The 24,703-nt window shown below is 36.6% G+C and overlaps 3 protein-coding genes across 3 annotated transcripts; 1 reads left to right on the top strand and 2 right to left on the bottom strand.

The window, feature by feature from the left end:
- The first annotated feature begins 5 nt into the window (after positions 1-5).
- On the top strand, positions 6-4,663 carry LOC114516290 (protein FAM160B1-like). Its single transcript, XM_028535721.1, has 20 exons — positions 6-740; positions 815-915; positions 1,019-1,087; positions 1,221-1,325; positions 1,395-1,517; positions 1,605-1,712; positions 1,781-1,891; positions 1,978-2,060; positions 2,136-2,244; positions 2,382-2,458; positions 2,556-2,635; positions 2,701-2,834; positions 3,067-3,287; positions 3,364-3,454; positions 3,531-3,594; positions 3,662-3,738; positions 3,814-3,954; positions 4,049-4,155; positions 4,262-4,316; positions 4,403-4,663. Exons 1-20 carry the CDS (start codon positions 599-601, stop codon positions 4,454-4,456), a joined length of 2,052 nt encoding a protein of 683 aa, XP_028391522.1. The 5' UTR covers positions 6-598; the 3' UTR covers positions 4,457-4,663.
- Positions 4,664-4,723: 60 nt separating this feature from the next.
- On the bottom strand, positions 4,724-12,617 carry LOC114516391 (poly [ADP-ribose] polymerase tankyrase-1-like). Its single transcript, XM_028535852.1, is given in 34 exon segments — positions 4,724-5,311; positions 5,383-5,539; positions 5,679-5,787; positions 5,853-5,930; positions 6,013-6,061; positions 6,161-6,217; positions 6,310-6,384; positions 6,452-6,549; positions 6,695-6,818; positions 6,925-7,010; positions 7,102-7,309; positions 7,435-7,500; positions 7,619-7,741; positions 7,818-7,927; positions 8,006-8,026; positions 8,029-8,083; positions 8,159-8,205; positions 8,278-8,371; positions 8,443-8,541; positions 8,645-8,711; positions 8,809-9,040; positions 9,212-9,395; positions 9,470-9,640; positions 9,870-9,991; positions 10,068-10,183; positions 10,261-10,331; positions 10,406-10,472; positions 10,551-10,645; positions 10,719-10,794; positions 10,889-10,925; positions 10,995-11,090; positions 11,170-11,325; positions 11,533-11,601; positions 12,287-12,617. Coding segments are annotated over 34 exon segments (3,492 nt in total). The 5' UTR covers positions 12,474-12,617; the 3' UTR covers positions 4,724-5,221.
- A 74-nt stretch (positions 12,618-12,691) lies between these two features.
- Positions 12,692-24,244, bottom strand: LOC114516390 (U5 small nuclear ribonucleoprotein 200 kDa helicase-like). Its single transcript, XM_028535851.1, has 46 exons — positions 24,077-24,244; positions 23,603-23,766; positions 23,290-23,521; positions 23,081-23,207; positions 22,955-23,010; positions 22,740-22,832; positions 22,226-22,609; positions 22,072-22,140; positions 21,812-21,988; positions 21,401-21,694; positions 21,100-21,321; positions 20,785-20,997; positions 20,504-20,685; positions 20,221-20,428; positions 19,959-20,120; positions 19,737-19,839; positions 19,476-19,567; positions 19,295-19,381; positions 19,022-19,174; positions 18,867-18,947; positions 18,489-18,572; positions 18,304-18,410; positions 17,788-18,006; positions 17,472-17,716; positions 17,218-17,391; positions 16,980-17,140; positions 16,808-16,906; positions 16,603-16,731; positions 16,423-16,524; positions 16,259-16,348; positions 15,989-16,167; positions 15,862-15,919; positions 15,672-15,776; positions 15,491-15,588; positions 15,233-15,383; positions 15,005-15,152; positions 14,857-14,933; positions 14,641-14,728; positions 14,386-14,507; positions 14,173-14,316; positions 14,006-14,095; positions 13,850-13,936; positions 13,674-13,757; positions 13,522-13,598; positions 13,310-13,441; positions 12,692-13,187 (listed from the first exon to the last, which is right to left on the bottom strand). The coding sequence occupies exons 1-46, from the start codon at positions 24,119-24,121 to the stop codon at positions 12,989-12,991; spliced, it is 6,393 nt and encodes a 2,130-aa protein (XP_028391652.1). The 5' UTR covers positions 24,122-24,244; the 3' UTR covers positions 12,692-12,988.
- Positions 24,245-24,703: the final 459 nt, after the last annotated feature.

Here is a 24,703-nt window from a genome sequence, read left to right as displayed (position 1 = left end):
TGGGCATGAGTGAAAATGGCGAAAAAAAAATAAGAAAAGAATGAAATTGTTATAAAAAATCTCGATGATCGGATGGTTTAGGTCACAGACGAAATGTTTCATAAACTACAAGCAGTTATTAAAAATGCTGTGGATGCTGTATGTAGTAATTTAACCCACGTTCATATATTAATTACCATATATTTACGTGTACATTGCTATAAATTATTGGCTCCAGGGGAATATTTTGTTTTATAATCACCTCTAATGCAAATAATGACCTTTTGTATGTGTAAATATGGCACTAGTTATCAATATCTGGGATAGGACTGGCATAATAAAAGTAGTTTTTTAACAAAACCTTTGGAATGATAACAAACACTTAACACTATCCCCTCTGTTTACTTAACTTTATTTATATTATGATACCAAATCTGTATCTAACAGCAGATTACATTGTTTATATATTTGTATTCTGTACACACAACATAAACCCCGGCTTGTCAACTGTCTTATCAATATTGCAATTTTATCAATTTGCTATTTTACCTGAGGTAATTGCTACTATGCATGTATTAACACAAATCAAACTGGATTTTGTAATGAATGCAACCTTTTCATGTTCGCACTTGGTTTAGAAGACGTAGTAAATGGGTTTTTTGTGATATTTTCATTTGAAAAGTTAGCTCCTGAGCTTCCATCTCACGAGAACTTTGTCTTTCATTGGAAATCTGTGACTAATTACTTCATTGAATCCACAGGTAAATATATTTGTACTCAGCTTTAATCTCTGTCTGAGGATTTCATACTGTCTGGTCATATCTTTACTTTCTAGATGACAAAGTTCCTGTCCAGTCAACCAATATTCCATACAGTTTAGAACATATGCTAGAAATTTTGAGACTTGAAGATCAGGATAATGGTGGAAGTACTGCTGTACGTACAAAAATTGAAGCTTTGTGTAACTGGGAGTGTCACACCACCTTGATAATGTGATTGGTCCATCAACATGTCTTTAATAAATTTATGTATTTTTAAGGGTCCTTGTTTGGAATATTTGCTTCAACATAAAATATTGGAGACACTACATACTCTTGGAAAAGCAGATGTAATCAAATCTCACCTTTGCATCTTTTCATTAACATTGTTTTCTTACTGACCCAATGAGTTTATTTTGTCCATCACACCACCTAACCTTTGGTTAGCTGTACATTTTAACTGTGGATATTTTTCCAATATAGTGTCCACCTGGTATGAAACAACAAGTTCTACAGTTCTTCACAAATCTCTTAGGAAAGATCAAAACACCTTTGCTACCTCATGTCAACGTCCATAAGCCAGTACACGTAAGTCATCGAGAAGTTTTGAAGTTGCTTTAGTTATATATACAGCTCACACTGCAAAATGTTTTTTAGAGATTGATTCATGTCTGTGGGCAAATTCAGGCAGCACCTTCAGAGAATGAAGAAGTACAGTTCTTATGTACTGTCGCAGCCAAACTAAGAATGTATCCAAATTTAGTTAACTTCTTCCTGGAGGTAATTTGCATTAGTTGACTAGGCAAGGACCAGCATTCAAGGTCTCATAGACTCTTGTTTCTACCATTTGAATTATATCACATTTAGATGCCTTACCAAGCCAGTTCAAACACTGAAGATGTTTCGAAACCCAGACAGCCTGAGAAGCCACAGTACAGTCTTGTCAAATCTCTTTTAAAACTCAGCAAAAGTGAGGTAAAATCACTGCAATTTATAAAAGAAAACAAAGATTTTGGTTAGACTTACTGAGACAATTTCCACAGGACAGACGGATTGCAGTAAAAGCATGTGAAGGTCTGATGTTATGCTCCTCCATCCCAGATGACCATGCAGCAAGTGTTATAATACTATATACACCATTCTGTGAAGTCATGGTACAGTAAATATACTAGTACTACTTTCTTTACAGTAGAACAGAGATAGATATACAAGATTTGGCAAACTACAATTCTTTTCCCAGGTGGATTGTCTAACTGGTTTATTTCAAAGCCTACCAAAGGAAATGGATCCAGCTTATATTGCAAATATTGTCGCTAAATGGGGGTTAGTTTTGTTTTATATCTTAATTCTCCTTAATCAATAAACAATATTAAAATAATACATCTCCTGTTGGTATAGTTTAGACAGAAATGAAGGTGGTACTCATAAATTTCCTGGAAAACGAGCTCTCCTATCTTTTCTGTCTTGGTTGGATTATATTGATCAATTAATACGAGAGGCGCACGAGGTAATAATCCAGACTAAACCTGCTCAAGGAAGCCACAACCCACAAGTGCAACATCTTCCTGAGCTAGCCTATTCTCATATATCATTTTCCCTGGAAACCGTTCTCAAATGTCTAAATATTACAAATTACTCACCTAGCTCATTGGTAAAGCATTGTCGTCCGCGCTGAGAGAAAGATGTCTTGAAGCTGTTTTTAAACCAAGTTTACTAGAGATGTAAGTCATTACGGAGGCAGAGGTATTCTCGCATGTCATCGTAGTAGGTAAACGCTAGAGAAGAAATGTTTTAATTAATGATGAATACGTAATTTAGATCAGAATCACGCGTGATAACCATCACAGCTCTGCTGACAAAATGTCTTAGAATGGTGAACGCACCAAAAACAGTGGAAGGTATGTTTTAAAAACGCTTTCATAATGACCTTGAAAGATGGTAATTTTAGCTAAAAATATTTTAGAGTACGTTTCATTCTTCATGGACACTTCGAGCAAAGACGATGAAAAACCTGAACAGAATCCTGAACAAAATCCTTGTGGTAACAGTCCGTTAATAGAGACACTTATAAAGAGATGTAATCACATTTCAGACAGTGTAAGTCTATATATATATATATCCTCACAGCTCGTTGTAGAGAATGTTAACTACACTGGATCACCACGTTTGAGATGATCCCTTTCAGGTAATTTAGACACAAACCACGACATCTTAATGGTATCATAATCTCACTCCGGAATTTCTCAGAAGTCAGAGAAGAAAGCATGGGGACATATTGTAAAATATTACCATGTCAATACACGATCTTATATACTGTTATTACTTACAGGTAACAATTGAAACTCTTCGACTAGTTGAGTGTTTGTTGGAGAAACCTGTACCAGCAATCTTGGATTCTCTTGTCTTGAAAAATCTCGTAGATCGCAGATATTTTAAGCAAAATACGGTACAGAATGGTGACGTCAGTGATGATGTCACTGCAACGCGTAATGAAGAAGGCAGCGACGTTAATGACTTGGATCGTATTGAACTTGAAAAAATCGTCAACAGGTTAGTTGCCGGGGGATGAAGGTTGTGCTTGAAAGATGCACGAGATTTACCACGAAAATATTTATATAATTGTCAGCTTTCTGTTTCTCCTGCCTGGCGATGTTAAATCCTCTGCAGAGTTGGGTGATAATGGCTATGACTCGTATCTCAGAGACGCTCATAGACAAGTAAGTATGTAGAGAACTTCTTCCTTGTTGGTCTCTTGATGGAGGATCCTAAAGTCATCTTTTATTGATAACACAGTGTTCTGAACGACGGAATCAATGCAAAGCCTTCCACTGGCCAAAATCTGTAACGAAAATTGAAGGTGATCATATTCAACCTTTTCATTCTGTTGTTCATTTATTCCGCTAACATCTTTCTCTTTGTTTCAGTATCATCTGAAAGTCCGTTTTATGAAGGAGATTTTCTAAATATCGTATTTAAAAAATTGAGAAATATATTAGACCAGGCAAGTTTCTCAAATGTTAAGTTTTATCAAATGCATAGGAACGTACCTAAACTGACAATGCTTCAAATATTTCAGCCTTACGACGTCAATCTACAAGTAACCTCAATACTGGCTCTCATATCCCAATTTCCTCATCCATATCTTCATGAGTACATGCTGAATCCTACATTATCCCTCATACCTGATGCAACGTCACTAAGCACAATATTACGAGAAGTATGTTCAATCAATAGATGTTGGATAAATTCTATGAAAAAAACACACGAACAAAAGTAGTTGATTCGCTAAAAATAATTTCTTTCTGATCCAGGTGACACAAGATCTAAAAGATCGTGTACAAAGATTGCCAAATTTCAAACAGAGATTACTGCACACGAGGAAAAGATTAATGAGCTTACAATCGATAGAAAATAAAAGGTATTTAAAACAACCATCACAAGAGAACCTCACCTGATTGCATAGTTAAATTACATAATAAAAACCGTATTTAAATTCAGCAATCGTGTATTGTAATAATTTCTAGTGAACCACAACTGAACTTACTACAAGGCGTTGTTGTACTGGAGGAATTTTGTAAGGTAATCTGCTCCTCTACACCATCACTTTTACCAAAACTTTAAAATCCAAAATATAATCCAAAATATCTAAATATGTTTTCTTTTAGGAATTAGCAGCCATTGCTTTCGTGAAAACCACGAACACGATAAAAGAAAGATGACAGCCCGAATTCAAACAAAATTTATACAAGAATTAACATTGTGGGACATGGGTGTACAGCTATATATAAGACTGGATTGTTGGCTACAAATAGGTACTAAATAGAGGGACAATTGAAATTAATAGGTTTATGTTAAATGCTATAATAGTTTTGTATTAAATAATTATATTATTTGTAATAAATTGCAAATGAATGTGTATAGAATTATCGAAATAATAAAAATCAATTTGGTTGCAAATCTTATAATTTCAAATTATATTTGTTTCCATATATTTATATTGTTTTTATAATTTCGTCTTTTCACCCTCATCTTAATATTTACATCACTACCAAATATTGCCTGATATTCTTTCTAAATACACTCCAATATCTCTAGTGTTCAATTGTATATACAGTTGATTAGCCTTCATTTATTGAGACAGTCATAAAAGATCGCTATGGTTGAACGTCTAGTGTTCCATAGTGCTCAAAGAACTCGCATACTATTTGAATGACGCTAGCGAATACAATTACTATTCAGATTGAGCATGGTAGCCATCGCGCACACCCTAGTTTAATTCTGCTGTATTCAGAATGTCTCAAGACGGAAATATCGTCTTAAAATCTTTCAGCAAGTCTTCAATTATTCATGTACAACCAGGTCATAAAATGTTCATTAATTCCACTCACATCATTGGTTTATTGAAAATGGTCGGGGACTACATTGCTTCAACTATACCAGCTCCAGCCAAGTACAATATCTCCCAGTAAAAAACTTAGTACCTGCTACGATGATGATGAAGACGACAGCCAAGAATCACTGTCTCGTGTCTCTGGTTTTATTATCTTATATTCAATAAGATATTCAGGGTACGCCTGCAAAGGATAATTAACATTTAGATCAACAGAACGAGATAAAAATGAAGCATGATTATTAAAATCATTACCTGTTCGCCTCTATAAACAACATACTCTGCAAAAGACAACCCCCCTGCACTTGGTCTGCCAATGACCGAGTGATGTCCTGGGGGAGAATGAGCGACTTTAATCGCAGAGAACTGATAAAATGGTTTGCCAAGTGCTGTACGACAAAGTAACATTTGTCTAAAAGAAAGAAATACATGAATGATAACTCCTGTAACTAACGAATGTCAGAGCTGGCCAGATCAAACATTATTTTCTGATAGTCTCGCACACTTATCTAAGCATTCATAACAGGCAAAGGTAACATCAAGGTGTTTACCTGGAGCAATCGTAACATGAACGATCTTTATGAGCTGGACAACCACTTCCTCCGTTGATTCCATAAACATATTGATTACTTTTCGATGAATTCTCGGCAAAATAGATACCTAAAAACAGTGAACTAAAAGTGAAGTGAAGCTACAACGACACTAATCTTGCATTAGTTCATTACCTGCTCCAAACATGCCACCGATGTAAGCATGACGTTCATCAAATCCTTTTTGAACGATTGAATTGACAAACGGCGAACCTAAAATATCAATAAGTTGCCATCAATGAGATGTCGTCAAACAGTAAGTCTACTAAGTGACAACAACATCCTGAAATCTTACCATGGAAAAGCATTCTTTCATTTGCGTGATTATGATTGGACTCGGCAACCTGAAGACAATTAATAATAAATGTTTTTCAACAACAACTTAATGACTTATACGAATCAAAGATGAATTAAAAAGGGGAATTGAAACACACGAGACTGACCTCTTGTCTGCGATAACAATATCTTTCCCACATTTTCTTATTGATCACTCGTTCAATCTGGAAACACAAATTATTTCATTCAAATATCGAGAACTAGCTCTTGTAAAACCTCATCTTCCATTTGACAACTTCAGGAGAAAGAAACCAACCTTGATAATATTGTACGAGTTAAATATCCCTCCTGCTTGACCATGATCTCGATGTTCTCGTATTGTACTTTGCATCTATGAAATAAACCAAAAAATTAATTTACTGTTTCATTTACCACCGAGAATATCAAATCTTTGATACCTCTTCAGATACGGATATAAAATCTTTATCTGTTCCGCATAATTCTTGCAGTATTGTGCCATGATTTGTGGCTGATAACGCTGTAAATGGACCATTACCTAACAAAAATATTGCGTTTACAATTACTATTCATCAAGAGTGCACCTAGGGAGGTTAAGGATCACTGATGGATTCAGGTGAAGTAGCCTATAACTGACAACAGGTGTCATATGTTGTAAATACAAAATTAAATCGTATTCTAACCTAATCCCATGTTTGTTATCCTTTCTTTTACGGATTTAAGTATTTTATGTCGATGTCCATAAGCGTTTATTCCAATTTCTTTCAGTTCCTCGTGTCCCATGTCAAGAAGAACATCCCAGGTTATCTAAAGAAAAAAAAACAATCCATTGCAGGCAAAACAAAGACTCGGGTAGGGCACCTGATATTGTGGTGCAGCACTAGACATGTGATGATCATCGTCAACTACGAACCTGTTCTTGTTCGAATATTTCATTGAGATGTGAAAGTTGTAAACTATTCAAAAACTGTCCAATATCCACGTCAAGACCAGGATGAACTAGATAGAAGAAATTGAAATGACCATATTATTAATACGGTTCTAGTTTCATTCAGCAACATGACTTTTCATCCTCAATTTCCACGCTCACCTGCTGGTAACTCCATAACTGGTCTTTCGGTCGACGCTCCGTCACCTGAGCCGGGTAAGTTGCTTGCGAGAAGTATTGAGTTAGCTGTAGATAATGGCGATGCTCCGCTCTCTGCTTTCACACTCGCTTGAGCTGATTTATTTACGGCGGCAGGTTTATTTGTACAATGCACCATTGCATCGCTTAACAACGCCTTCACGTCTTCAGCCTGAAGGAAAGAAATTGAATTACTTTCATTTGCAAAAAAGGTTGAAATCTCATATATCAGCAACTACACTTGCAGCCACTCCTGACGAACAACAATTTCATTTTCTGTCCAGTCAGATTACTCACTGTAGCGAGGTCCAACGGTGTCTCTCCCTCCAAATTTCTCATAGACGGATCACCACCATGCGCCAGCTGTCAAACAAACAAAAAACTGGAACAGTCTGAAGTGTAGGGGGGTGGGGTGGGGTTATAGAAGAGTTTACAAAACAAGATGGCGAGATAAAGTGGTCTCTCGTGTACATGATCTTACCAATAAAGCACAAAGCTGCGTCCTTCCTTTCTGCGCAGCTTCATGTAGTGGTGTGAAATGCCAGCGATCAGTTGCGTTAATATCTGCCTTGAACTTGATCAGTAACGCCGCGATATCCAAGTGCTATGAACGAAGAAAAATTTATTCATATTTTACACCTCTTTATCATCAGTTCAGACAATCACATGACACAACTTACCCCGTAAGATGAGGCATTATGTAGTGGTATCAGACCACCTTTATCTTGAGCATTCACATCAGCTCCAGTCTCCAGCAAATACTCGGCCACCTCAAGATGATTATAACCAGCTACATAATGAAAGAAACATTACATCATCCATGACCAAAGGTCTGCTGATCAATACATACTCTTTATTTCAATCGTACCAGCAAGATGCAAAGGTGTGAATTTCGTCCTTGACTATCACGGCAGTTGATGTTACTAGAAATGGCTAACTTTACAACCTGGGGATAGAATAATTATGTAACTTAAAATTACGATATATTTGAATGATTTTGTATTTGATAAAGAAAACATACTTTAGCTAAAATTCCCTTCTTAGCAGCATCCAGGAGTGCAGCATCGCCTGGGAAAGAAGCATAAAACACGTTAGCATTCTAAGAATAGTTGACAGAGTAAAATTGTCCTGAAATCTCACCTCTCAATAAATCTGAGACATCGCTATCCTCATCTTTAACCAAGTCCAAAGGAGTCTGGCCGTCGCGATTACGTTTCGAGGGATCAGCTCCGTGCTAAATAATCATTTAATGTTAGCGTTGATGCTGAAGATGATGGCGCCAAGCAATAATATGATATCTCTTACCCGTAATAGAAGTTTACAGATCTCAAGTTTTCCTTTCGTGGCAGCCTCGTGAAGTGGCGTGTATTTCCACAGATCAGCCACGTTCACGTTAGCACCATGCTAAAATCAAATATTCCATTCTGTTATAAACGCCCTGAACACGTTTCTTAACTTCAAATTTCTAATTTCAATCGCAGCTTTTGTATTCATGATTCATACATACCTTGACAAGTAAATTAGCGACTTCGTAATGTCCATAAGAGCATGCATTATGTAAAGGTACCAAACCACTAGGATTGAAATGAACACACACGATTGTACAAAGCATTTCAGATAAAACACCAGAGAGATTCACGTCAGTGTAGAACTAATAAATTTGAGGTTTACCCTTTATCTTTTGCATGAACATCAGCACCATTTTCCAGAAGAAAATGTACGACAGACACTCGGTTATAACCAGCTGCAAAATGTAAGGGAGTAGAGTGTCTACCATCAAGATCACGACAATTGACAGTCTTGGTGTTACAACATTGTTTTACAGTTTCTAGATCACCAGTCTTGGCTGCTTCTAGTAGTTTCCTTGTGTCATCTCTATCACCGCTGGTCTCTTGTACTTCTTCTGCAAATATTCAAATTTAGTGCCTGAAATAAGCCCAGCTAAACCCCCCCCCCCATTATTGGATATGTCACCGAGATTATTGCACAAGTTTTGGCTCAAAATATTACGTGTTAGGTTTATCTTGGATTCCCGCAATGGATTACTGAAAATATAAAACATCAAAGAACGAACCTTCTCTTGTGCCTTGGAGTAATTTTTGCAGAGGTTCAGGAGCAATTTGTGCTGGTGTAAGAGCCTGCAGTGATCGCGCATTTATGTCAGCACCAGCACATAGCAACATCTTACAACTCTGTATGTGACCAGCATGTGCACCACAGTGTAGTGGTGTTTGACCAAGATTATCTGTTGTGTCGACCTGGAACATACAGAAAACACTATTGCATCATAGTCCATCGTACACAAGCGTATTGGATATCAAAACATCCGTACCTGTGCACCATTCTTCAACAGTATTTCAAGAACATCCAAATGAGATTTTTCTGCAGCAATATGCAAGGCTGTTATACCATCTCTGTTTCCAAGATTCACATCACCTCCTTTCTTTATCAACATCTCAACCATTGTCTTTCGTTTTGCTGTTGGAGCTGCTACAGCATAGTGCTTTAAAGAAGAGAAATACTGATTAAAAAATCATTGAATGATTGTCAATAGTCCTAGGAAATAGGAACCTGCTGTTCTATAGATATTTTTCAGCTCAGTATAGCGTATTATTGAGTAATCACGAAGAAATATTTCATCAGCTATCATCATCGCTGCCACAAAGCCAAGAAAATTACAGTGAATCACTTTTACTACTTCATTGTCTACGCAAGAAAGGATGAGAGCTTACCAATGGTGAATCTAAAGAGAATGGGTGTTGAAAACTTGCAATGTCCGCAGCCAAAATTTTCTTTATTTTTAGAACATCACAATGAACACAAGCTGATAACAAACTATGGCCACGGAATTCATCTAAAGAAATAAGGTTTTAATACGGTTAATTCAATACTTTTCAACACTTTCATTAAAGAAATAATTATCTCCATACATTGTAATTTCTCCTGGAGATCATCTGATGGACAAACTTCCACAGCACTTTTAGAATGACAATTCAACAAACTAGGATCAGCACCATGACTCAGAAGTAGAGAACATACATCCACTCTATAAAACACAAAAATATATCATATACAAATGCATTCTTTACAGGATAGTGTCAGGAGTATAAATGTTTGTAATACCTTGATTTAGAAGCTGCTTCATGTATTGGAGTAAACTGCCATAAATCCATTGCATTAACATTAGCTCCATGCTAAAACAAGCATACGACTATTAGAATCAATACACACATTATGTATATGAAATTTATTTTTTTTCAATACCAACCTTAATAAGCAGTTCAGTCACTTCAAAATGTCCATATGAACAAGCATTGTGGAGAGGCACAAGACCACTATTAAATAAAAAAAAAGTAAATGCATTGCTAAAATACTATTAATGATGTGGTAATCATTACACTAAGATGATGTACCCTTTGTCTTTAGCATGAACATCTGAGCCATGTTGCAGAAGAAGTTGAACAATTCTCACTCTGTTATATCCAGCTGCCAGATGTAATGGAGTTGACTGTAAAACACAAGCAATCAAACATGAAAACTGTTTGGGTGAATGCTAAAAATATCGAGCAATTGTGATGTACCTTGCGTCCATCACTTGCATGACAGTTGACATTGAGAGGTGTAAGTAACGACATCAACTTTTCTTCATTGCCACTCCTGAAATGATATAACATGAGTTGAATTCCAAAACCTGCACTTTGAATATGGCTTATAAACCAACTACACACATGCTTTCTGACAACAAACCAACCTTGATGCTTCCAATAATTCATCCTTTTTGTAATCACCTGTGAAATAAAAAGAGTTATTGAGCAGGTGAAGCATGCAAGGCAAAAATGTAGAAGTGAATAACAAACCATTTAAAACAGATTTGCACGATGACTCTGCAACATCCAGTGGAGTTTTACCATCTGTGTTTCTTATCCCAGGATCAGCACCATGCTGCAGCAAAACTAAAGAATGAAATTTGAATGTGATGTTTTAATTTCAACAAATAAATGCATCTTTTCAAACTTTGCAAGATAATTGTACCAATGCAAACATCCACTTTTCCTTTGACTGCTGCTTCATGTAAAGGAGTAAAATTCCAGTTGTCTCTTGCATTACCATCTGCACCATGTTTTAACAACAGTTTTACAACTTCAGCATGGCCAAATGAACATGCATTATGCAAGGGAATAAGACCACCTGAAAAATATGGAAGCATCATTGAGAATGGTTTACTGACTAACAATAGATTAAACAATAAATACATTCCATGAAATATGAAGCATTGGCTCAGTAAGGTGTATTTTAATCATGGAAAATAATTCCCCCTAACCCTAAGTCATCATTGCCACACAAAGCCCTAAGAAACATATTCATATATGACTGTATAAATTAAATAAGACATACCATCGTCCCTCGCAAGAACATCAGCTCCACTATGAAGTAAAACCTCTACAATTTCTTTCCTCCCAAAACCTGAAAACACAAAGATATTTTATGGAAGACTCTTGTCTCACGTATGGTTAAATAAGTGAAAAAAAAAAGAAGAAAAAATGGCATTGGAGGGAGCTAGTAAAATAGCAAAGTCCAAGGTATTACATTGATGATTGATTTCCTTATGTATGTTATAATATATTTCCTTTCCTTCCTAAGCAAAACTATAAACTACAACACTTAGTAATACTAAGGCATATATTTGCTGGAGGTAAGGACTCAGTTCAATTCAGGAAATTCCAGGGTAGTAACCAAACAAAGTGACAACATTATTCATAATATGTATCAGTACACACACAAGCTATCATATTATCTTACTGTAAACATTTACTGTTTTCAATCAAAACAAAATATTTGAAAATCATTGAACTGTTCCTGCTTCAGTGCTTCTATTGAGAACAATAGCTTGAAGACTGACAATTTTACGAGGTGAAAGATGCATGAATTAAAACTACACCTAAATTACTTTGTGCTATCGAATACCCGACGCCATAAATATTTGGTATAAAATATATTGATTTTCAAAACAGGATAAAGCTATAACCTGATAATTTTTCGTAGTACAAACTTCTCAGACCTTTACATTCACTATGAGTACATATTATTGTTCAAAACATACCAAGAATTGCAATAAAAGCGACAGAAATTTTGGATGGCAAATACTCACCAGCAGCGAAGTGGAGCGGTGATGATTTTCGGCCGGCTGTATCTCTTATATTGAGGTCCAAACCATTCATTATATATCTTCGTACTTTAGATACATCCCCATTCTTGCATATTTCGAATATCTCTCGTATTTCATCGCTAACTTTCTCTCCAAAAGGTGAATCTAAAACACTTCTACTACACGCCATTATATAGCTGCTTTCTAATATTCTTTCAATATTATTTCTTCTTCTTACGTGCTTCCACTTGCAGATAAGAGCTTCACAACAGCTGATCTAAAAAAACTGGATAGAATATCTTAGCAAATAACAGCACGAATAAACTTAGGTCCCCATCTCTTTTTGGCCTTCGTCTTAGTGCCCTTCACCTTTGGTTAAAACACAGCTCACAGTTGAAACAGTGTACATTTTAAAAAAGCTTTATATTGTTCAGGTATTTTGAAAATCACAAACAGAAGTACCTACACTGGGAGTTCCTATGATGTAAAACTCTTAAGAACGTAAATCTAGTACAGTGATCTGCTAGTATTATATAAGTACAAAAAAATACACAGGATTGTCTGAACAAGCATAGATCAAAGGCACTACATATTGGACGACCTTTGGTGTGTGTCATAGCAATCGGCAATAGCATCGTCTATCAACACCAAACTCCACGGATTACTCCGGAGGATTGGTTAGATCTTCAGTTGTATAGGACAATTTTAAGCACTCTCTTCGCTCTCCTCATCACTAGCAGGTTGTTTTACATCAATCTTAAACGTATATTCCTGATCACATCCAAGATATGCATCACACATGAAGTACAAGACGTATGAATGATTGCCAGTCTGTGATGGTGCCACAAAATCAAGCTTCACTCTGGCTTTCTGTTGTAGTGTCAATCGTTTGATCGAAATCAGACTAAAAAATACGTGTAAATCATTGTCAAACAACCAGTGAACGATCTGTTGAGCCAGGGTCATGATATGAAAGTAGTTGTGTAGCTGGTTCTAGAATTGAAATGAAAATGACAGGTTTCCAACCTGTTTGCCTTGGAGTCACCAATAACAAGCCACCAGCCTTCCTCTCGTTTTCCAGGGAAAAATGGTGCGATGACAGCGCCGCTTTGTTCGTCTTCTCTCTCCAAATCAACAAGAACAACCACGGGCCAACCACTACCAACATTTAAGCAATTTTAAATTATTGCAAGAGAAAAACCTTTGCACGGTCACAAACTATCAAATATTAGACTCACGCTTTGATGTTATCTTTGTCTTCAATTTCATAAGACAATTCAATGTTAGGATAACGATTACAAAATCTTGCCACATCCTGAAGAAACATAGAAAAAGGTTATAGTCAGAAATATACAGTAAATGTAGTAAGAAAATCAATTAACAAACATACCGCCATTTGACTATCTTCCATCTTCAACATATCTTTTCTTTCTTCATCTTCTAATTCCATCACATCAAAGACACTTTCTACTTCCTGAAAACACGAAATGTGACAAACCGTTAAGTCAAAACCCTGCATGAATAAAGAAGACTCTTATAACATGTAACGTCTAGTTTTGAACGCACCTTCTCCGTAAAACGTTTAATTAACTCATTGCTGAAGTGAGGAATCTGTTTCAAGTACGAATCCTTGCTCCACATCGCCTGTGTGACCTGCAGAAAAGCAAACAGTGAATGGTCAGAAACTTAACCATGAGACTCGATCATTTTAAAGAGACTTACCATTTGTGCAAGTTCCATAGCTGCCAAGGCTGGGGACAACCAGCCATTGCTGCTGACCACATCAACACAAGCTTGAATCAAGCGCATTGCCTAAATAACCAGGAATATTTGATAATGAAATTACCTCAGGAAAATATCTTCAGTAATATAACTCTTCAACTCTTTACCTTTCCAAGAATATTCTCGGTGTCTGACTGTAGCTCTGCTGACAACTGCAGTCGTGATAAGTGAGCCTGCAGTAACAAATTCGCTTTGACATGCGGATCATTGAACTTCTGACTTGCGAGTTTGTGAGGAACACGTGTGGATAGCTGTTGATAGTAATATGCGTTAGAAATTATGATCGTTATACGCGCTAGAAATCAGAAATATTCATCCACCTGTTTTAGTGTAGTGTCTTCATGATGTCTGATGGGAAGGTTTTCGTATTCGTAAGCTGACGCAATGATCTCAATCAGACCTTTGAGCTTTGTTTTATTATTCAGAGATACACTGAACAGTTCTAGAAACGACACAGAATAAACGTTAAGTATCTTGATGGAACATGACTGAAACAACATCTTTTTGAACTCAGTAGACTCTTACAAAACTGAGATTAAAATAAACTCTTAAGCAGAGTTTTTGTGTAAACTTACCGATCGTTGTATAATTGATGTAGTAATATGCTGAGATCATCCCCAAATTGAGCGGCGAAACGTCGACATCATCTTCGATAGAAATACACTAGAAAAGAAAATGAATATGAAATTTGAAGAAGGTGAAAACGAACTGCATTTGAATGAAGAGATCAAAGTTGTGATTGATAACGCAAAGCTTCATTTGGTATCATTAAAAATTTAAGCATTGCCTACCTTTGATTGATCTAAATCACTCAACGTGTTCTCGACTAACTCAGACATATGATCAGAAAGATGACGATGAGTTACTCCTGAAAAAGAAATGAATTTGAGAACAGCGTTTTATCTATTAAAGTCTCGTTAAAGTGTGTTACTTCTGTACCTTGTAAATTGTAGTAGTTTGGATTTTGCGTCATTCTGCGATACAAGAATGTCCAGGTAAGATAATCGACAGCGTCTTGTTTGTTCTCAACTGTTTTTGTAACGACTTCAGCATTAAAATGATCGTGAAGACAGTGGTCGAGATGGGACTAAATGAAGAAAAGAAAATGTTTCTTTATCATCATCATGATGGATAAATCAAACACATTTGTTGTTTCGAATTCCTCACCTCGATTGGTAAAGGTTCATAAAGGAATTTCTTGAAAAATTCCTTCTTAGATCCCTGACAAAGAATGACTGCTTTACCAACATCGTCTTGCAAAGGACGATTGGCTTTTCCAACCATTTGCAGAATGTCCGTGATTGGATAGTCCACATAACTTTAAAACAATACCAGTTTTAAAACAATATGCAGTTTATAAGACCGTAAGAATCAATAGAAACCAAGGACTTGATTTCAAACAATTGTGCAAATAGTCATACTCACGCGTGTATTTTGCCTTCGTAATACTGCGTGTCCATGATTACCACAAGATGCGCGTTCACACTGATCGCCCAGCATAAATTGCGTGACACCACTACCACCTGGGAACGAAAATCAAGTTAATGATACACGCAATAACCAAATGCATCATAGCAGGAAAATTTTTAGTTTATTATTCACTAACCTGGACAGCGCCTGAGACAAACAGTTGTTCAACAATCTTGACCTCTGTATCAGACAATCCTTCGTGAAGAAAAGCCACTCCATATGTCAGCGTTTCTTTCAGGGTCTATGAAAAGTGATTAAGTCTGATATCAGTGACTATTTCTTAAAATGGAAGAGAGTTATTTCTCAACAGCAGTAAAGCAACAAACCTTATCGTTAAGACGACTTGTGAATGGTCTCAGATCTTCTTCTGTGCAGTGCAGAAACCTGAAAGAGACGATTAGTATCAACGATATTTCTGAAGATGGTCAACCATTAAATTAAAACTACTCGTACCTTTGTGCGTCGTTATCAGCTCCTGAGAAAGTGAGTAAATCAAGAGCAGTAAGTTTAGTATTACGTCTTGAAGGAACAAACACAATGACAGGTTTCTTAGGAGAATGTCTCATAATTGCTTGGTATATCGGCTTAGCCATTGCAATTAATCTTGAGCCAGTGTGTGTGATTGTGAAACCCTAAAGAAAGTGATGCAGTTTAATCTCAAACGAATTCCATCGAAAGCGGCATGTCTGTCGTACCCCGGGCACGATACACAGTATAACCCACCTGGATATGTAATTCTAATGGAACAGGTCTAACGTTTGGATGAAAGTTAAATAAACCAGTCGCTTGAGCTCCTAACCACTGGGCCACATCCTAAAGATGAATATTTACTACGTAAAACAATTGTGATGCTACGTAAAAGAACATTAGTTTGAATGTTAAAATACCTTGGAGTTGCCAAGAGAGGAACTCAGGGCAACAATACGAATGTTCTTTTCAATTTGTGAGGAAATGTAACGCATACGCGAGCAAATGACTTCCATGACAGGCTGAAATAAAGAGTCACAAATCGTGAACGATAGTTCCAGACTTGAAGAAAATGATTAATAAATATTAACTCTTCATACCCCATTGTCTCCAGAAATAAGATGGGATTCGTCCATTATGAATACATTGACATTCTGAACATTTTTTCGTTGTTTCCATCGACGAGACAAAACATCCCACTTCTCAGGTGTGCTGATGATGACATTACCCTGCGTAAAGAAGAACCTCTTAGCTCAAGAGAGCGAAAAAACTTCTAAAACGTAACAAGAGAGATGTTTTACGTACTTTAGCCAATAGTTTAAGATCTGCGCTTGTTTCTCCAGTCAACAGAACGACATTCTTTTGTAACTGAAGGCTAAACTTACTGTGCCAGTCAGCGAATACCTGATGAGAAGTCAGACAAAGATCAATCAGGCTCTGAAATCGACTTCATACTCTAAAAAGTGGTGTTGCTAACCTGGTCTGCGAGAGACTGGAGAGGAGTGACGTAGACACAGCGGCTATTGGGATTGATTGCAAACATGTGAAGAACTGCAAACTCAGCACATATTGTTTTCCCACTTCCAGTGGGGGCTCCAATGAAGACATTTTCTTCTGAGTTGTAGAGGGTGTTGAACACTGAAACAAATACAAATGATAAATGAACTTACTTCAGTCATATTGGAGAGATTAGTGCCTTGTCTTGTGCAATGTACCTTGTGTTTGGATTGGGTTGAAATATGGAAATTTGTCTTTGTACAGAACTTCGAAATCAGCGTTTCTTAGAGCAGAGACTGGTAATGGTTGAAGATCTAATAGTTCTGTTAATGGAGGGTTTTTCTCTGGTAAAATGAGGTGACGGAATGACACAGGAAGCTGGGTCTCGGAGCCTGGAGAACAGATGAGAAAAGGACGATAATTTAATGCAACAACTAATGAAGAAACCAGGAAGAAGTGACCAAAAACTCACCTAACCAACGGTTGGACACGACTCTGATGAAATATTGAGGAGGAAGTGGTTCAAAGACAGGAACAAATAACTTAATAACGTGTTCATCATTTGCGTATTTACTTTTCAGAAGAAAATATTCATGATGCAAAATTATTTCACTGTCAACATCTTCAACCAAGATCCAGAACGCTTCAGATGAACCATGAACCTTCTCATCCCACTGGAAGTCAGGTGTGATTGTCAATTCAACACTCAACGTTGATCTAAATAAATAATAATCCATTAAATAAAACACGAAGAATTTCTCAGTTCATCTTCCCAGCGGTGATCTCACCTCGTAATCGGCTGGATGTGTGTAGCAAGCTCCAGTTTTGGAAGTTGATGAATAAACTTGTGTAAAGTTTTGCCCATTTTTGGCATATGAATCAACTCTCCAATCTCCTTTGTGCCAAGATCATAAAATCTTTCCCAAGGAAAATCTTTCTTCTCAATTTTCTTGATCACTTCCATTGGGATCTTGGTAAACTGACGAAGTGGAGTCATGGAGAGCCACCTGAGGATTGAGGACACAAAGTATTAGCAACATTCTTTCTCAGAGAGATATAATAATTTCTACAAATCACGATGGTGAGGTGTATGTCTCTCTCTTGCGATCAGAAATATCTACATGGTAAGATATGACTGTGACATGAGAGATGTTTAGCTTTTCCTCCGTTTTCACCACAGACATGAAGTTCACATCATGCTTGCATAAGTTAACAAAGGTCATAACATAACTGGTTTGTAAATACATCAACAGAAGAGAAAGGAAACTGTTTGACAAGGTAGTTGCTTAATGAACAAAACTTACATTCTTTTGTTGATCATTTTGCATAAATTCAAAGTTTTATCAGCAAGTTGGGCCCAGCCTCGGTTCACGACGATCTCAAAGATGGCAGAAATGAGTCGACCAGCGGACTAGAAGATGAAACAACGCGTTCTTCACTTTTAACGTTTTAATAATTAAAGTATTGGTTAAACCTCATCTAGTCTTACCTGAGTTACATAAACCATATCAGACATCAGAGCAAATCCTTCCAGCTTCAGTTGAGATATATATGCTTGTAACAGAACATTCACCTGACGAAGAAAATGATTTAATGAATAAGACGTTTTCATGATACACACTGTCACAATACGGGATTTTAATCACAATTATTGTTTCTTTGGATACAATCAGATCAACCTACGTGGAGGAAAATCTGGTTGTTCAAAGATATTTATTTACTTTTCCTCTTATATTATACAGACACAAGGAATATGCTTTGTGACTGCGGTAAGCGGTTAAGAGGGTAAAATACAAGACAACGTACGCTGCTCTTCATTTCAAGATGGAAGAAAAACAAGACGTAATAATCCTAAAATTATTCTTACTTTTGCACTCGGTTCTTCAATACTTTCTTTCACAGGGATGGGAACTCTTTCCAACAACTTGTTTAACTCAAGTTTCTCTTCCTGAAATACACAGAAAAGGTTTAGGATCTGCAACTGAAATTACTGAATACCACCATCAGAAACTGAAGACTCACCTCTCTAACAGTGATGTATTTAAACTCAGACGAAAGAGAAAAGACTCGGAACAGCTCAATTTCACTCAGAGTTGGTTTGAGTAAACTGTTGTAAACAGCAATCGTATTCTGAGTACAATAATAGTGACTCGCTATTCTTCCCAGTTCTGTCACCTAAACCACACCAGATAAAATAAATTAGGCGTTTTTTTCACTACTGAGTACGAAATAATGGCTGACTGCTTGCGTTAAAGTAAGGCACTGAGCATGAACAACATCTTATAACTCTCCCACCTGGAAATTTCCTGTTTTTCGATCGTATCTCACGAGGTTGTTCTTGTCCAGCAAACTAGCAGCTGAGTGAATCAAATCAGCACGACGCTAAGAATTAAATCAATTTTGTTTAAAAAAAACATTTCTCAGTTGGTATTGTAAAAAAATGAAGAAAGGACATTGCATTTCGGAATAAACGAACCTGTTCCAGAAGACTGTCTTTCTCCAAATCATCATGTGATATACCATACAATGTTGGATTACGTAGCATTCGAATGTATAAATATGTGTAACCTGTGATGAGAAATACAGATACAGTAAGCATCTAGTACACTCAATGATTAGTAAAATGCAGATGAAATTAATGCAATAACGTGCGACTGTATGTATGATGGCCACTATACACTTAACTTAAGTAACTATGAGACAGGCTGAGGACGTTAGTAGTTTGAAATATACTAACCTAACCAGTTCACAGCCTCCTTGGCATTTTGAACAGTGCCAAGAACAATCTCAGCATTCAGACTGTCTGCAATCTTTTCTATGAAGTGACTCTCAACTGGTAGCTAGGAAATAAGATAATATATTGTACCACTAAACCCAATTTTAGTTGCTTTATAACAGCAGTTCATAGTTGAAACTTTAAATGATTATGATCAGTATCAGATCACAGTTTAGTAAATACCTGTTGATTCATTAAAGATAAATAATATTGCAGTTCAGAATGACTAGTAATTAAAATGCCTTCTCCTTTTGAATCATATTGAGGTCTTCCTGCACGACCTAACATCTGCAGAACATCAAGAGCTCCTAGCTCCACCCAACGACCTTTCTCAGGATTGTAGATCTGAGAAAATACAGCAAACTGTCAATTTTTGCACAAAATAGCTAAACAAGACATGAACACTAGTATTAAACAGCATGACAGTCTTTTGTGCTAAACCAACCTGTGTTCCTTTGATAATCACAGTATGAGCAGGCAAGTTAACACCCCATGCCAGAGTTGCCGTGGAAACCAGAACCTGAATATGTTTATCGGCAAAAAGATCTTCAACCAATGTTCTGTCAACTCTTGTCATACCAGCATGATGTATGGCAAAGCCATATGGAAGAAGATCCTTTAATTCAGTGTTTTTTACTTGGTCAGCCTCAGTTCTAAAAGGGTTAGAGATATTTACCATAAGGACCCTCAATATAACATAATATATGTAATAGAAAACTTGTACGTACCTCAGAACTTCAGTACTTGCAGAATCTTCTCTCAAGAACATACCAAGAGTGTCTTTATCCAAGCAGAGGTCTCTCACTGCACGTGCAGTTTTACCAGTTTCCTTTCTTGAGTGGACAAAGATGAGGACCTGATTTCTACCAGCATTTTCCATTACTTTATCATACACAATATCATTCATTATCTGTTGAAATATTTTTGCAAGTTTTAAGATTTTTACAGAAGGAAACTCTAGCTGTTTTCAACTTAATCAAGAGCTCTGGTGTTCTTTCAAAATGCCTACCTGCAATCTCTTGACAGGTTTCTTCTCTGTTACTCCAATATACTGCTGCTCAAGTGGAACAGGACGGAAACTGTTATCAAAGAAATACAATCCTTTGCTGGGGTTTACTCTCATGAAAGTTGCAACATCTTCATAGTTTGGTAAAGTAGCACTTAGGCCAACCAATCGAACCATTTCTTGGGTAGTCTCAATCTGTCGAATCGTTCTTGCCACCTGAAAGTATTTGCAGATGTTTGTGTCAAACATTTCCAGCCTTGTTAAGATTGCAATATATTTTGTAAGATGATAATACACTCAGCAATAGCCGATACTAACCAGTGACTCAAGCACAGGTCCTCGTTCATCATGCAATAGATGTATCTCATCAATGATTAGTAATCTCACAAGCTGTGTGTATGTTCTGTCGCCAGCTTTTCTTGTTATAATGTCCCATTTCTCTGGTGTACAAACTATGATTTGTGTGGCATTGATCTGTCCTCTGTTCAACTGATGATCACCAGTCAGTTCTGCCACTTTGATACCATAAGTACTTAACCTCTATAAAAAAGAAGAAATTACTCATAAGTTTTTTCAAGAATGACAAAATAACTTCATATACAGGTTTATTATTGCTTACTTTGCTGAAGTTAGCAACCATTTCTTGCACAAGAGATTTCATTGGAGCAACATAGATCACTTTGAATTCATCAGCATTAATAGTTCCATCCAGGTTGATATGTTTACTGATCTCTCGAAGAATACAAAGCAAAGCAACATTGGTTTTTCCAGCACCAGTTGGAGCACAGAGTAAAAGATTTTCATCCTGATGAAGAGCTGTGTTGTGTAACCGACTCTGTATTCTGTTCAGTGTTTTATAACCTTCAAATGCTGGCTGGGCGTAGTGAGGAAGAGTTGAAATTGGAACTAACGCCTGAAAGATTATAAAAACTTGAGAACATAAGCTTACAGTTGTTAAATAATTGCAAAAGAAAACATAGACTGAAGAACTGTCATTCATTTCTAATGAACAATATTTGCTGAAGCTCACCTCTCCTTCATCAAAAGATTTTGGTTTCAAAGCTGGAACATGGACTTCTTCGTAGCCTTTTCTCTGTTTTCTAAAGGAACCATCAGGTAACTGACATTTTTTATTAGCCATAACATGACTGCCATCTTTGAACGTTAATTCCTCCAGATCTAGCACATTACGAACTCCAATACGAGACTATAGGAAATGCAAAGTATATTATTACACTGCCAGGATGATGAGTAGAGAAAGAAACCACAAAAATTCTCTGAAATACTTACTGATTCCACTTCAGCAAGATTAGCAGCTACTCGAGCATTTCTAGCAGCTTTTTTACGACTTCTTTCTTCCTAAAAATCAAAGAGCAAAAACATATCATTCATTTGGTGAATGGTAATGAACTGTACAACTCTCAACTAAATTCACAATATTTACCTGAATCAAATCTTCTTCAACACTTTCTGTCAAAGCATGTAATATTGGTGCCAGGTCTGGATCTATTTCCATCTTTTCCTCAATATCTTTTTTTTCTTTAGCACTTTGAGCACTTGCCAACAACGTACAATATAAAACAGTCATACGATTCTTTCTTAATAACTTTATCAATGCAAATTTGTCATGACCAAGGAGCAACATAAGTTTGTTCTCAAGTTCAATTTCATCACTGGCATTTTTCAAAATTTCCAAAACCTCTTCTGATTTCATTCTGGATGCTTCAGCTTCAGTGTAATATTTACCAAGTTCTCTTTGAAGCCAGAAAGCATCAATACTTCGAGGCTGAAGGATATCTTGCAAGGCTTGATCATTGCCAGAACCTTGCTATTAGAGTGGAAATAAATTATACAATTAGTTGCAAAGGCTGTGCCTGATTGTTTTCAAGCAGTTCAAAGCAGATTGCAAGAATAGCATATGATAAATCCAGCAATTTATCCAGTTGATGTGAACTTACCCAACCATGTAATGTCATATTTGTGTCAGCCTCAACTCCTCCTTCATCTCCAGATTCTTCCTCATCTTGGATAATATCAAAATCTTTCTCTTCCTGGCAGCAATATAAATGAGAATAAAATGCATTCACTTGTTATATGTATCTCAAACTCTACTCTTCACAAAAAGGAATCTAAATAAAGGCGGCCGTATAAATGGAAAGACTAATGTAAATACCTCTTCATCCTCATCAAATTGCACAGCAACACCATATGTGTCATCAATGATTTCATCTGGAAAATGAACAAAACAATCAGTCAACTATCAAAACATAAAATCTCAATTAAGTATGTCATAATTTACCTTCATCCATCTTGTCATGTTCAACATGATAATCTGTGATTTTCTTGCCAAGATTAACAAGTAACGCAAAACGTTCCTCAGGCATATTGCCCAACAAACCAATAATTTCTTTATGTTTTTCCTTGTCCTAAAATTAAAACACAACACATCAATTAATGAAAACATGAACATAGTAACGATAACTTTCTAACTGTCAGATGAAACCTAACCCGGATTTTATCATTCTTCAACGTATGCAAAACTTCATCAGCAGCTCCAGCTAGAATATCCCGAGGTTGATCTCCGATAGCCGCCTGGATAAAACTCAATAAAACTTCGTAAGTTGACTTTGTTTCTCGGGTTTTTGGATGATAAATTATCCCAGCAAGATCTTCAGCATCATCAGATAATAATGTTGATTTGCTTTTCGTAAATTCTTCTTTCTCTTGTACTTTTCTCCTCCTAAAAAACACGACATGGAATCTATGATCATGAAGTTATAGGCTATGGATTGAGAAGTGGATTGTAAATTTGTAGTCATACTTTGATTTTCTTTCCTCAGAAACTTCAGGTTTACTTCTTTGGAAGCGATCTCCCATTTTTGTTCCTGATAATTTCCCAACCAAACTCATAACCTCTCCTGTTGCTTCATCTCGACCACGACGCTCAATTAAAGAGCGATCTGCTTGCAAAACAAGATTGGAATTCTACAAAAATAAAGACATCCATAGCTTAACCACATGACTTGTCTTTATCAATCATATGTCTTGCCAGTGTCTTCACTGTCTTGCACCCCCCAAACACTTAAAAACACTCATTTTGCCCCACTTAGGACTATAACGTATAAAACCTTTCCTAAAAATTATCTAAAAACCTGTAACCATATAAACTCTGTAGTAAATATTTCTATAGTTTATATGAAAATCAACACACGTGGTGGGGGGAACATTCTTATTTCTTATTGAAAAAAACGATACAAAAGTGAACGAGTACGACGTATTTCAAATATTCACTTACAGCCTTGTACTCATATTGCAGCGACCTTGCCGTGGCATCAGCCATCGTGTATTATAACGTAAATTCCTTTCTACCAGCAAAGTTAGGACGTAAAATAAAGAATCTTCCAAACGTTTTCAAAGCATCACAGTGGCAGCCATATTGAAATCGCTTCGTGATCCGACGGTCAACGACGACGGACGACGGTTAACCGAACACTGGTTATTGGTTACTGGTCTCTGGTTAGGTTCCACCACTGGCAGCGTTCTCACTTTTAAGGAAATTTCCTTAAACTAAGGAAATTTTGATCTTATTTCACCTTTTTAAGGAATTGTTTGAGGGTTTTTAAGGAATTGTTTGAGTTTTAACTAATATAAAGCCAAAACAATTTTCCCGCCTTTTTAGTAAACTACACTAGGTCTCAGGCTTCATATCTGGGAACCCGGAGATTTAAGGAAATTTTACTCAATCTGAGGAATTTTTGTCCTTAATCTAAGGATTTCTAAACAATAGGATGTGAGAGCCCTGACCACTGGGTTCCACTAGAGCCTTCCACGTTTAGTTCACGGATTATAGGGAATCATTCTGTATTTTCTATACTTAGAACAGACCACTGACCTGGATGGTTATCAGTGATGATAGTGTATA

The sequence above is a fragment of the Dendronephthya gigantea genome, unplaced genomic scaffold (assembly GCF_004324835.1).
Source record: "Dendronephthya gigantea isolate DGI-Jeju-01 unplaced genomic scaffold, DenGig_1.0 000005F, whole genome shotgun sequence".
Classification (NCBI taxonomy): Eukaryota; Metazoa; Cnidaria; class Anthozoa; order Malacalcyonacea; family Nephtheidae; genus Dendronephthya; species Dendronephthya gigantea.
Note: the sequence above shows the minus strand (reverse complement) of the source record. Positions and strands in the feature narration are given on the sequence as shown.

Bases quoted from the DNA above. Each gene is read 5' to 3' on its own strand.
- LOC114516290 (XM_028535721.1), top strand. From the start codon at position 599: ATGTTCGCACTTGGTTTAGAAGACGTAGTAAATGGGTTTTTTGTGATA. The intron at 741-814 runs GTAAATATATTT...TTTACTTTCTAG, and splicing joins TTACTTCATTGAATCCACAG to ATGACAAAGTTCCTGTCCAG. The intron at 3,288-3,363 runs GTTAGTTGCCGG...TATAATTGTCAG, and splicing joins CTTGAAAAAATCGTCAACAG to CTTTCTGTTTCTCCTGCCTG.
- LOC114516390 (XM_028535851.1), bottom strand. From the start codon at position 24,121: ATGGCTGATGCCACGGCAAGGTCGCTGCAATATGAGTACAAGGCT. The intron at 19,840-19,958 runs GTATTTACTAAA...CTTATTTCCTAG, and splicing joins TATCTTTAATGAATCAACAG to CTACCAGTTGAGAGTCACTT. The intron at 15,777-15,861 runs GTTTGTTGCTTT...CACTTTTCATAG, and splicing joins CAAGTCGTCTTAACGATAAG to ACCCTGAAAGAAACGCTGAC.